The sequence below is a fragment of the Phyllostomus discolor genome, chromosome 15, assembly GCF_004126475.2.
Source record: "Phyllostomus discolor isolate MPI-MPIP mPhyDis1 chromosome 15, mPhyDis1.pri.v3, whole genome shotgun sequence".
NCBI lineage: Eukaryota > Metazoa > Chordata > Mammalia > Chiroptera > Phyllostomidae > Phyllostomus > Phyllostomus discolor.
In genome coordinates, this window is record NC_040917.2 from 1960847 (window position 1) to 1973357 (window position 12511).

Consider the following 12511-nt stretch of genomic DNA (forward strand, 5'->3'; position numbering starts at 1 on the left):
GGGTTCCCACTTCTGTCTCCAAAAACAACACAGACCCTCCATCTCCTCCAAAACTCTGTCCACGAGCTCTGGGGTCACACCCTCCCCTTAGTTCATAGTCTGATCACGTTGTAGAGGAAATAGGACAGATGTAACTTCCGATGAAAAGAAGAGGAACCTCCTGGAATTTCAATGCTACCTGTAATCATGAGTTTTGGATTTCCTTGGTGTGCTCATTACTGCTGATTTTCAAAGGGATCTCTTATTTAAAAACCTCTCATTTATGGAAATTCACTCTTCTGCATCATGCACAGATATCATGGACCAGTATAGGCTCAAATGTGGGGAGTAACTGGTAACAGACATGTGCCCTTAGATATATAACACTCTGGGACCATGCCCTTCATGTCAACATCCAGCAACAGAGCTCCCTATATAGCAGGAGGAAATGCAAACAGGGCTCATCTGCTCATGAGAAGCAGCCCAGGCCTGACTTTGAAGCTCTGAGACAGGAGCTCAGCCCTGGATTCCCAGGTGTTCCTGGAGTCTTGTCAGGACAGAACACAGACCACTCATTATGGAGTCTGGTTTCATCTGGGTTTTCCTTGTTGCTGTTTTAACAGATAGTCTCTAGAGAATGGTAGGCACTGAGTGTGTGAATGGATACATCTGAGAGATAAAATGAATGGGCAAGAGTTTCCTGACCTGATGTGTGTTTGCAGGTGTCCAGTGTGAAGTGCAGCTGGTGGAGTCTGGGGGAGGCCTGGTGAAGCCTGGGGGGTCTCTGAGACTGTCCTGTGCAGTCTCTGGATTCACCATCAGTAGTAGGTACTGGATGCACTGGGTCCTCCAGGATCCTGGGAAGGGGCTGGAATGGGTCTCAGCAATTGCTGGTAGTAGCACATACTATGCCAACTCTGTGAAGGGCCGATTCACCATCTCCAAAGACGATGACAAGAACGAGCTCTATCTGCAAATGAATAGCCTGAGACCTGAGGACACGGCCATGCATTACTGTGGGAGTGACACAGTGAGGGTAAGTCATTGGGGACCCTGACACAAACCTCCCTGAAGGAGACAGGGGGGATGGACTGCAGGGGAAGCTCCGAACACCAGGGGCGCCCAGGGCACATTGAGTACTGGGTGCAGTTCTGAAACAGCTGCAAATGCACTTTAACTGTTGGATTTCTGCAGGTGTGGGGTTAGTTTTCTACACAGCAGTTTCTTTCAGGGACCCTGACTTCCTTTATGATTCTGTGATTACTTCTTAACTATGTGAATTACAGAGGCTTGCTGTAATAGGAGGAAAACATTTTCACACACACAGGAGGCAGAAAGTCGCATTTGCTTAATATTATCCTAATGAATCATAGTTGAATGATTCAATCTTCATGACCGATATCAGCTAAATCCAACCAGAAGTTCTGCTGGAGTCAACAGTGCACCCCAGGCCCACACAGCTCAGAGTCCAAGCCAGCAACAGCAGACACATGCACGCTGAACAGTGGGCAAAAACGCATATGAGCCCAATGACAGAGGGAAAGTGCCCTGGGGGAGACAGTATTGACCTGACTCCATGTTCATGACAACCAATAGCAGTTGACATCATGTAGGTATAGAGTGACCCCCACCCTAAATTGGTACAGGTGTCCAGGATGGTGATGTCACACCCAAAGAGGGACTATGGAATAGTTTGCCACTTCATTGTGGAGTCTGTTGAGAGCAGGGCAGACTTTTCAGCAATCCAGCAATGGCTGTTTTACATCAGGTAAGGAGCCTGGATCTGTATCTTCTGGTTCATCTGTGACAAGGTTGAAGAGGCTCCAGCTCACAGGGTGGGTTTGTGTGGTTCTAATCTCTCACCTGCATTGAACTAGAAAGAATCACCACTTTCTCTATGTATGGCCCACCAGTGCAAAATAGGACAGAGAGGGATGAATCTTAAGATGTCAGCATCCAACATAAAACAAACAAACAAACAAAAAACTAGATCCTTACTTTTCATTCCATCAAACTCCTAGGACTCATGAGTGAGAACATGAAGTAAACAATCATTATGGGTACAACACAAGTTCAGCCCCTAGAAAATGAGAACAATTATTATATGTAATTAATAAGAGGAAATAATAATAAGTTGTATGGGCATCTTAGCTCAAAATTTAGGCTGAAACCTGTTCACTCTACAAGATATTCAGCTTTCTCTGAAGGACTTGCTTCCCTTTTCTGCTTCAAAAGACAAGAAGTTTCCACAGGACTGTAGGAATCCTCAGTTTTGTGTGGTCTTTTGGAGTAGCCTTCCAACTGGACAGAAACACAATTTGATTCCTTTGGTGTTCCTAGGAGTGACTTTGTCACTCAAACACTCACACATTTAAATTTGAGACTCATGATATGGTGTTAGAATGCCTGGCCTCAGGAGAAGTGTTGGTCCCAGGGTGGAGCTCTGATGAATGGAGTCAGGGCCTTCATGAGAGAGGACTGAAGAAGCTGCCTTGCCCCTTCTATCCTCTGAGATTAGAGGGAACAGCCATCTAAGAAGCAGATTCTCACCAGTCACCTAAACGATCTGCATCTGGTCTTGCATTTTTCACATCCATATATGTGAGAAATAGATTTATTTCGTTGGCCAATGTCCCAGGCCACAGTCCTTTGTTACAGCAACCAGAAAGGCTTAGCACTGTTGTGTAACATGACTACACAGGTTGAATATCTAGAGTTTCACTGTTGTTTCTGCTGTAAAATGCACACCATGTGTTTTCTTCCAGTGATGTTCCAGGGTAGTTTTTCTCTATTAATTTCTTCCACGGATAAAGTGTTCTGATTGGACATTATGGGAAGCTCCTAAACAGATGTAGCAGGAAGGCAGCATTAAATGTGAGCTTAATCCATGAACCCTTTCAATACTTGCCACATCAGCATAGAGTGAGGTCCAGGTTGCACTGGAGATGAAATCCATTATTCTCCCAGCCCCCATGTTACAGGGACATGGCTCTGTGCTTGAGGGCATGGACAGCAGTGAAACTCAGGAGGTGCATTGGCCAAGGAAGTTAAAGGGTTCACTTAGTTATGAACATTTTAACTAAGCATGCCATGTTTTCAAGTTTCCCAGACATTCCATATAATAGTAACAGTGTGGCATCTGGATCATAGTATCCCCTTGCATATTAATGTTTTGTGTGTGTGTGTGTGGTGCACACATCAGTCACTTTAGGTGACAGTTGGTAAGTCATTGGGGGACAGAAAGGTAGCAAGCTAAGCACAGAGAATGTCCAGAGCTGTTAACATACTCTACATGTGTTTGTTTCTTTTTCCCACTTCCTTTCTAAACACTGATGGACTCTCTGTGCACAGATTCACAATGGGCAGGGATTCTGTCTTGAAAAAACAAGAGAACAGCCCTTGCAGTGACCACTGACCTCACACCTGGGAGGCTAATGATAGGGATGAATGTCCCTCTGTGTGTTGACACATGGAACAGATTGCAAAGGACATTTATTCTGAGGTGAAGAGCATGGAACACAGTGAATGTGGAATACCTCGGTGAAGTAAATTTTGTTAAACTGATCAATGGTAGAAATTAGCAACAACAATAACTCTATGGCAGACAGACTAATCATCCTCTTATAAAATCCCCTCTATCACATCAAGGATGCTTGTCCCTGTGAGTAGAGTAAGGTCTCTCACCCACAAACTTCACTTGCCTGTCCCTAATTAGAGGAGTAAATGTAGATGGTGTGCTCCATGTGCTGATAAACCCAGCCCCACTACTGTCCCTGCACCTGAGAGAGCAGCCTTAGCTCCTGAGTCAACGCTGTTGGCATTCACTTCAGAAGTTAACACAGAGGAAGCACCATGAAATTTCAACTGAGTTGGGTACCTGTTCTGATGTTTTTACATGTAACATTGTGAATAAAGTAGGGCTTCAGTGTGTGAATGTGTGCGTACACCTAATGAGAGACTCCTGTCTACAGGTGTCCACCTTGAGGTGCAGCTGATGGAGTCTGAGGGATACCCAAGACAGCCTTAAGGAGTCAGAAATTCCTCTGCAAAGACTCTGGATTCAGTTTCAGTGACTATTCTATAACCTGGATTGGCCAGCCTCCAGGGAGGAGACTGGAGTGGATAGGTGTTATAACAGAGCTAACACACAACAGAATGTTCTAGATCTGTGAATGTCATTTTCGCCATCTCAAGTGATTATGTCAAAAGCACTGCATATCTCCCTTAAAGAAAGGGACATAAAAGAAAAAGTAAACAAATGGGACCTCATTAAATTAAAAAGCTTTTGCATGGCTAAAGAAAACAACATTGCCCTGGCTGGCATAGCTCAGTGGATTGAGCGCGGGCTGGGAACCAAAGTGCCCCAGGTTCGATTCCCAGCCAGGGTACATTCCTGGGTTGCAGGCCAGAACCCCCAGCAACCGCACATTGATCTCTCTCTCTCTCTCTCTCCCCCTCCCTTCCCTCTCTAAAAATAAATAAATAAAATCTTTAAAAAAACATACTTTATTAAAAAAAAGAAAACAACATTAAAATAAAAAGAGAACCAATGATATGGGAGAGCATATTTGCCAACAACACCTAAGACAAGGATTTGATCTACAAAATAGATAAAGAATGCATACAACTCCACTCAAGGGAGACAAAAAATCCAATTACAAAATGGACAAAAGACTTGAACAGACATTTCTTCAAGGAGGACATACAGAGGGCCCAGCGACATATGAAAAGATGCTCAGCCTCACTAGCCATCAGAGGAATGCAAATTAAAACCACAATGTGATACCATCTTCCACTGGTCAGAATGGCCTTCATAAACAAATCAACGAACAAGTGTTGGAGAGAATGTGGAGAAAAGGGAACCCTAGTGCACTGTTGATGGGGACACAGGCTAGTGTAGCCACTGTAGAAAACTGTATGGGATTTGCTCAGAAAACTGAAAATGGAACTGCTCTTTGACCCAGCAATTTCACTCTGGGGATTGGAACCCTGAAACACCAATCCAAAAGAACCTTTGTACCCCACACTCATAGCAGCACAAATGACAATAGTCAAGTGCTGGAAGCAACTCAAATGCCCATGGGTAAATGAGTGGATCAAAAAACGATGGTACATCTACACAGTGCAATAATATGCAGCAGAAAGAAAGAAGGAGCTCCTACTCTTCGGGACTGCATGTATGGAAAAGGAGAGCGTTATACTAAGTGAAATAAGACAGGTGGTGAGATAAAAATGTCATATGATGTCACCTTTAAATTGAACCTTATAAACAAAGGAAAAAATCAAGCAAAATATAACCGGAGACATTGAAATTAGGAACAATCTAACAGTGACCAGAGGGGAGGTGGGAAGGTATAGTGGGGGAAAGGGTTTTCAGGAACCACAATAAAATACACACATGGACAAAACCAACACAGAGTGGAGGCAAGGGAGGGGGATTGGTTTGGTGGGGGCAGGGGGAGTGATGGGTAGAAAATGCAGACAACTGTAATTGAACAACAATGAAATAATTTAAATTAAATAAAGCACTGCTGATCTACAGATGAACATCTGGAAATCTGAGGACACAGCCATGTATGACTGCATGAGACACACAGAGAAGAAAAGTCTGTGTGAGGCAGGACTTACAACTTCCAGCAGGAGGGGTTGTGACCATTGATGGGCACTGAGCATCTCTCAACATGGACAAGTGCAGGACCAGTTACAGGTGGAGGGTTGGGCTGGTTTCCTGTGTGGTTTCTTCTTCCTGTAACAGTTTCCCTCAGGGAATCTCTCTGGTTTCCTGATTTTGTTCTTCCTTCTTAAGTCTCTGAGTTAGAGTGTGTATTGTAAAAACAAACAGCTTTGCCTTATGAACAAGTGGCAGAGTTGTTTGCAGACACTCTTGTGCACAATTCCAATGAATAATCAAACCTTCTGACCCCTGTAGTGAATATAACCAGAGGCTGTGCTGGACCCAACAGTGTGGCACATCCCCGCAGAGCTCAGTTTCCAAGCTGGCCAGCTGCAGGACACATGCTTGCTGGGCAGTGTTTGCCAGAGCATATGAACCCAACACCAGGGAACAAAGATGCCCAGTGCTGATTCTCATTGACTTGGCTAATGGTCAAAGCACAAGAGGTGATGTAGGTTGCATCACACAGAAGCAGATAGACCCAAAAAGTTTTGTGTGGATGTCCAGGATCATGAAAAACACAAACCAAAGGGACATAGAACATTTATCACACACACAGTTGAAATCTCTGGGAAGAACAGGAAGAGTGCTTCAGCAAGGTAAACATGCTTTGATGGAGCCAGGAAAAGAGACGGGTGAGGGTTTTTATTTTGTCGAGGTGTATGTGAGGGAAATCTGCTTTAGGGGATTGTGTGGTTTCAGTCTCCCAATGGCATCTAAACTGGAAACCTAGACTCTTATCAGATATTTTTTTGGGGGGGGCATATGAAGAAGAGGTAGGAATAAAATTTCATTTAGCAAGTCATATAAAATAATATAAATTGTGACTACCTATTTCACTTAACCATAAAAATGAGCAAAACATGAGATAAATTTCATTATGTGTGAACAACACTCATGTGTACAGAAAATGAAGGGAGAATGATTATAAGAAGGCAATGTGTGTTGATGATGGTGATGTTGATGATGATGATGATGATGATGATGATGATGACAATGATTTCATGGTTATATTTCTGATGATGATGATGATGGCAATGAAGGTAATGGTTCTAGTGATGATGAGGATGAGGATGATGACAAACTTGGACTGAGTCAATTGTCTTGATCCAATGAAAAGATGTTTATCTCAACACACCATCACCATGGCTTCTCCAGTGAGGGGTGTCCTCCCTTCCCTGTCAGTGTTGAGTGATTTTATAAATGGAGCCCCTGTAAATTATTCAGCTTGGATAATTCATGGTGTGGCCAGAAAATCAATGACTTCAAAATTTTCTAAGTCTTCAACTCCCGGACCAGTGACCTCATAACCAAATGTAACAGAGACACTGTGAATATGTGAATGGGTAACAAGGAACCCCCTTTCCATTTTGTGCCTGGGACAAGTTCCTTGTTTCTCTTGATCTTTACCTGCAGAATCAATATTTTTATTTCTAACAAGCTCCTGTTTTCTAAAATGATATAAACTATCTGCAGCATGCCTTATATTTCCTTTTGTATCCTCTCCTACAATAGTCTTTAAACACATGTGTCTGTTGGGAATCGCCCTGACTGGTATCAGAAGCTGAAACCCCCGCCTAGGCTAAGGCTAAGGGAATGCCCTTGGAACCGTAAGCCAGCAAGGAGATAAAAGCTTGCCCCCCTGGCAGGAATGATGCTTCTGCTGCTTTATTCATAACTGAACCCCCAAAAGCTTGGTCGATTAGCCAAAGACGGGTAAGATTCCCCACGGGGGGAACGACCTAAGGCAGGCACGATCACTTTGGGAGGTCCCCCAAAAGAAGGACTTGGGGGGCTGCAGCAAAAGGGGGTGATGGACCCTCGCTCCTCGGCTTTGACATAGCCTGAGTTCTCATCGTCTGGGAGAAAATCTCCTTATTGCCTTAGTTCCCGTGCTAAGCCTGAAACAATGACAGGATGGTGCAGCTCTGTGCTGAAAAAGAGCGATTCCCCGGGTGATCAGGCCTAAGAAAGAAAATGTAAATTACTGTGAAACCTTCTTTGTTTAGAATGCTCTCAGTTGAATGAGAGGGGTCCAAGGAGGAAGTTAGTTTGTTCCTCAAAGTCTAACAGCTCTTTGACCCCCACTCAATAGACCGGCAGAGTTCTTTGTTTTCTATAGTTCCTTACTTCCCCCTGATAAGTACTGTACTTTACCTGAATTATTATGCAAAATGAGCCCAATAAAAGCATGTATGGACGGTAAATTGAGGCCCTCCCCACTAGGGGGGGTGGCCATTCTGTCCCTACTTCCCCACAGAAACCAGTCTTGTCTCTGTGCATGTGTGTTTGTTTCTCGTGTGTTTTTCGGCGAGCCATCCACAGCGTTCCGTGGTCACTGCTGGCCGGTGACCCACGCGCAACATGTGTCTAGTAAACTGTGTTCATGAAAATAAGGCATAGTTCTGTTTGTGACTCTAAGTCAGCATCTTCCCCTTATTCATTTGTGTAGTGTCTGTTCTAGTCCCTAAGTCTGCTGTAACCAATAAACATGGATAATGGAGGTTGAGCTTTTTCTGGGGAAAGCTTCAGGGAAAGAAAAAAAAAAAAACAAAACACCTAACAAAAGACCCATTTTAATACTGATAAAATAGGGTTTGCTAAAATTAAAGAAATATGCCCCAACAAAGATTCATTAAGCCAATAAATACAGAGGAGAAAATGAAGACTATGTTTCCAAATTGCATGTTTGATGGAAGAAAGCATTTATTATATACTAAGTACATTATATGTTGTGTGGAAGATCCCAGCACCCTCTGACCATAGAGATCACTCCCAGAAACAGGGCTTAGAAAGCCTCAGAGTGAGGGTTTCCTGTGACATAGAAGTTCCCTTTCCAATGAGCCAACCTGTACTTAGAATTATCTTCATTTCCTGCCCCTGAACCACAAAATAACTGACAACACTAGTCTGAGAAAACAGGTCAGTTAAGTCGCTGCCATAATCTTTTCAACAAACATAGATTTCTGAGTTGTATACATACATAATCACATCATTTTTTCTTTTCTAGTCATTTATTCAGGTAAAAATGTGATTATTTCTGCTGTGATTATTTTGGAGTCTCTGCAATATGCAAAGGGCTTGTTTAAGAAAAGTATTTGCACAGGGGACTTAGACACCATCACAAAATTTCCAACTTCTAGAATCCACACCCCTGCTGGTGTGGCTCAGTGGATTGAGTGCAGGACTGTGAAATGGGGGATCGCTGGTTTGGTTTCCTGTCAGGGCACATGCCTTGTTTGTGGGCAGAGTCTGCAGCGGGCGGTGTGTGAGAGGCAGCCACACATTGATGTTTCTCTCCTTTTATTCCTCTCTCTCTTTCTCTCTCTCTAAAAATAAATAAAAATCTTAGAAAAATTGTTCACAATGTCATAATTGTCTGTGCTTGGGAGGGAATTACTGGAAAGAAAATGACATCACCTTTTAAGAAACAGTACATTGAGAATGACTGATTTATTCCTGATTTTTTCTGCCATGGCAGATAATTTTTGTGTGAGATTATATTATTTTTTATCATTTATGGATATACTAGAGTATTTTTTATTCAGAAACTATACACAAATGGTATCCCTTTTGAATTTGATTGAAAGGGGATTTAAAAGTGCACCCCTACACCTCATGAACAATTTCTTCTTGTGCTCAGAACAGTGAGGGTGTCTGTTGATTTCATTCCAGTGTGTCTCATAAACCAGGTGAACCTCTATACCTGAATCACAGGTTGAGTGATTTCAAGAGAAACATGTCTTCATAGAGGCCCCAGAATGACCCCAGCATTGGAACTCAGTTGTTTCCCACTTACAGGGAAGAGACTGCCCTGCATGCAAATTTCTCTGCCAGTTCCAAGTTAAATCCTCTCCTGGGATGTGGTGGCTCACAGCTCTCTCCTCACATGGGCTGAGCCTCTGGGGAAGGCAGAGCTGTGGTTTATTGTCCAGAAGAAGATGACTGCTGGATCTCCTCCGGTGCCTGGTGACAACCCTTCAGTGTGAGTGTCTCAGATTCAGACACTAATGTGGGAGGCCCAGCCTGACAATTGAAGGCCTGCAGGGGCAAGTGTGACAATCATGCTTGATGGTCTTGGAACTACAGCATCCACATGAGAGCTTTGGTTCTGCCTCCAGCACCCATGACACTAGTGTTCCTCCTGCGACTGAGTCCTGAATACTTGGTCCAGAACTAACCTGGGCACTCCTCTGTGACCTTCACATTACACTCACTCTGTGATTTCCATGTGTCCCATGGATGTTCTCAGTCTCTCAGATGCACTGCAGGCCTTGCTGTACCCTATAAAATAATGGTACTTCAGTGGAGATTTCTGTTTATGGAAGGTATGAGGTTTGGTGAAGTAAATCAGCTTTTAAGCATTTACCAGACTGTTAAAGTCCATCGTATGTTTCACTTCAGTGTAGTCATTAAATGCAAAGTACAACTACACTGTATATTGGCTTCCCTCCATCTGTCACCTTGGCCCATCATGGGCTCCCAGCCCCCTACCTAGGACATCAGTCTCCAGATCCCCTGACCATGGACCCAGGTGAATGCAGGGATGGCAGGTCCCAAACTGATCTCTATGAAAGGAAAGCAGATCCTGTCATCCTCACACATATCAGAACATCTTTTGACCCAGAGCCACTGCCTCTGTGTCACTGGGAGAGGGAGATTTCAGGATCCAGCAGAATCTATGACATCACATTCTTCTATCAGTCATAAATTATGGTGAGATCCTAAGGAGTCTCCTCACCTGAGACCACAGCCTTGCAAGTATCCCTGTCCCTGGGCATACTGGTCATCATACAGCAGGGAGCAGAGTGAGGAAACCCTTGTCAATGGAAACGCACATACAGTCTGTTCTACTTCTCTATGACAACTCAATCTAATACCACACACCTGGGAGTGCCATTTCTACACATTTATTTCTGTACAGTCTGAAGGTGGGAGCATTAAGCCCCTTCACTGGACTGAGGTCAAGGTGGTGGAAGGACCACTTTCATTCTGGAGACCCTAGGACTCTTCTGTGGTGGAATGTAGGTGTCTCCCCAAGTTTATATGTTTAATTCCCCATTCCAAAGAGGACAGTATTAAAAATGTTTTTTTTTCTTGAGATGCTTAAGTCATGAGAGTGCCCCACGAAAGGGGTTATACCATTTCTCAATGAGCTCAGAGAGCTTGGTGAATTTTACACTGCATGAGGACCCAACTAGATATTGTCTGAAGTGACCCAGGAAGGATCCCCTCACTTGAAGACACAATACAGTGATGCAATTAAAGGCAAGTCTGACTGCCCACCACTTCAAAGGCCAATACTTGAGAGATAGGAGCTGATATAAAGGAGACTGGTTGTATTCAGGTGTCAGCAACCAGGATGATGAGAGACTCTCATCTCAAAGGCCATTAACATCTGAGTTCAGGCAGCTTTTTTTATAAGGAGTTAGAGTGACAAAATAAACAATGAGATCATGGGGTGAGGTTGTGGCCATGCAGATGGTGTCCATGGTGATCCCAATAAGGACTGTACTGTCATAATTCTGGAACTGTTGGTGCCAATCAATGTTTCCAGCTGGGTCACCTGTATCACATGAAACTGAGGTCAGGGTGGTTTCTTGTATAAGCATGACTGGAACTGGTAGCACTTTAAATATGATTACCAAGAAACTGTCAGTGTGTGTGTTATTTACAAATTAGCATTCCTTATTCTAATTCCTTGTCAGAGAGAGTAAAAGAAGTATATATATATATTTTATTTTTGTGTTCCAATTCCCCCCTGTTAATTCTTCTTCCATATATACGGGGCTCTTGATGTCCTCTGGATCTTCTGCAGGAATGAAAAGCCTGAGACTTTTGGAAAGCAGGATCTTGTGAGTTAAAAGGAGGCATATTTTTTTAAGGTGACTGTCTGGCAGATTATCTTTCCCTGGCATAGGAAAAGTAAGTCCTAAAGGGCTTCAAAACAATACAGACAAGCACTATAAAGCAAAGAATAGTAAACCTAAAATAAAAATCCCTTCTCTATGGACCCAAGACCTATGGTGTCCCTGAATATGGACTCATCAACCAATATCCAGTTCCTTCAAAGAGACGGGTGTGATAGTCCAGTGTTTGTTGATGTCAGTTAGCTTGTTACCTGATTTAGGTGATGCTTGCTTCCATCTGAACTGAGGTGTCAGTGTAAGAACAACAAGAGTTGATGGTCATGCAAATTCCTTGTTCTGTTAGTATGTAGTCTAAGGTAAGTTGATTACCTAAGACAGCTCTGGCTAGAGAGTCCAGAGATTTCTGAATATTACAAAGTGAAATGTCAAATTCATTGACTACAGTGATTTAAGTCTTGGAGAGATTCTGAAGTACATACCAATGTGCAGCTGCTCCCCAGCAGGGTAATACAGCACATCTAAAGAAATATTCATCATACGGTATTTCTCTGGGAAGATCGTGAGCCATTTGTGTGCGTGTTGATTGATCATTCTTTAATCCCATCTGCCTGAAAAGTTTTAATGTCTTGCTTGTAAATCTCAGGAAGGAGCATGTCTCTTCTCTGTCCCCTGAATAGGTTAAAAACACCTGGAGATGGGGCACATGCTCCCGTGGGACCTGAGAGGATGCTGTTTCCTTCTAGTAGAAAAAGTTTATTGGGTTGGCAATTTATAGAACAAGACCTCTTCCAGCAGAAGAATGGAGTATTCATACAAACAGAGAAAGCGGTGTGATAACTTTAATCTCTGAGTGGACATTTAATGACTTGTGATATGCTTGTTGTTGCATTTGTCTCATTACCCCTTTCACCAGGACTGAATTTTCATAATTAGTTTGATGTTTTAAACAGACTACATGTGTCCCAAATATATCTTTGGTTCCCATGGA

The 12511-nt window shown here is 43.2% G+C and overlaps 1 gene segment (V, D, J or C); it reads left to right on the forward strand.

The window, feature by feature from the left end:
• The first annotated feature begins 469 nt into the window (after positions 1-469).
• LOC118498321 lies at positions 470-3523 on the forward strand. The segment is given in 3 exon segments: positions 470-602; positions 702-1015; positions 3458-3523. Coding segments are annotated over 3 exon segments (426 nt in total).
• Positions 3524-12511: the final 8988 nt, after the last annotated feature.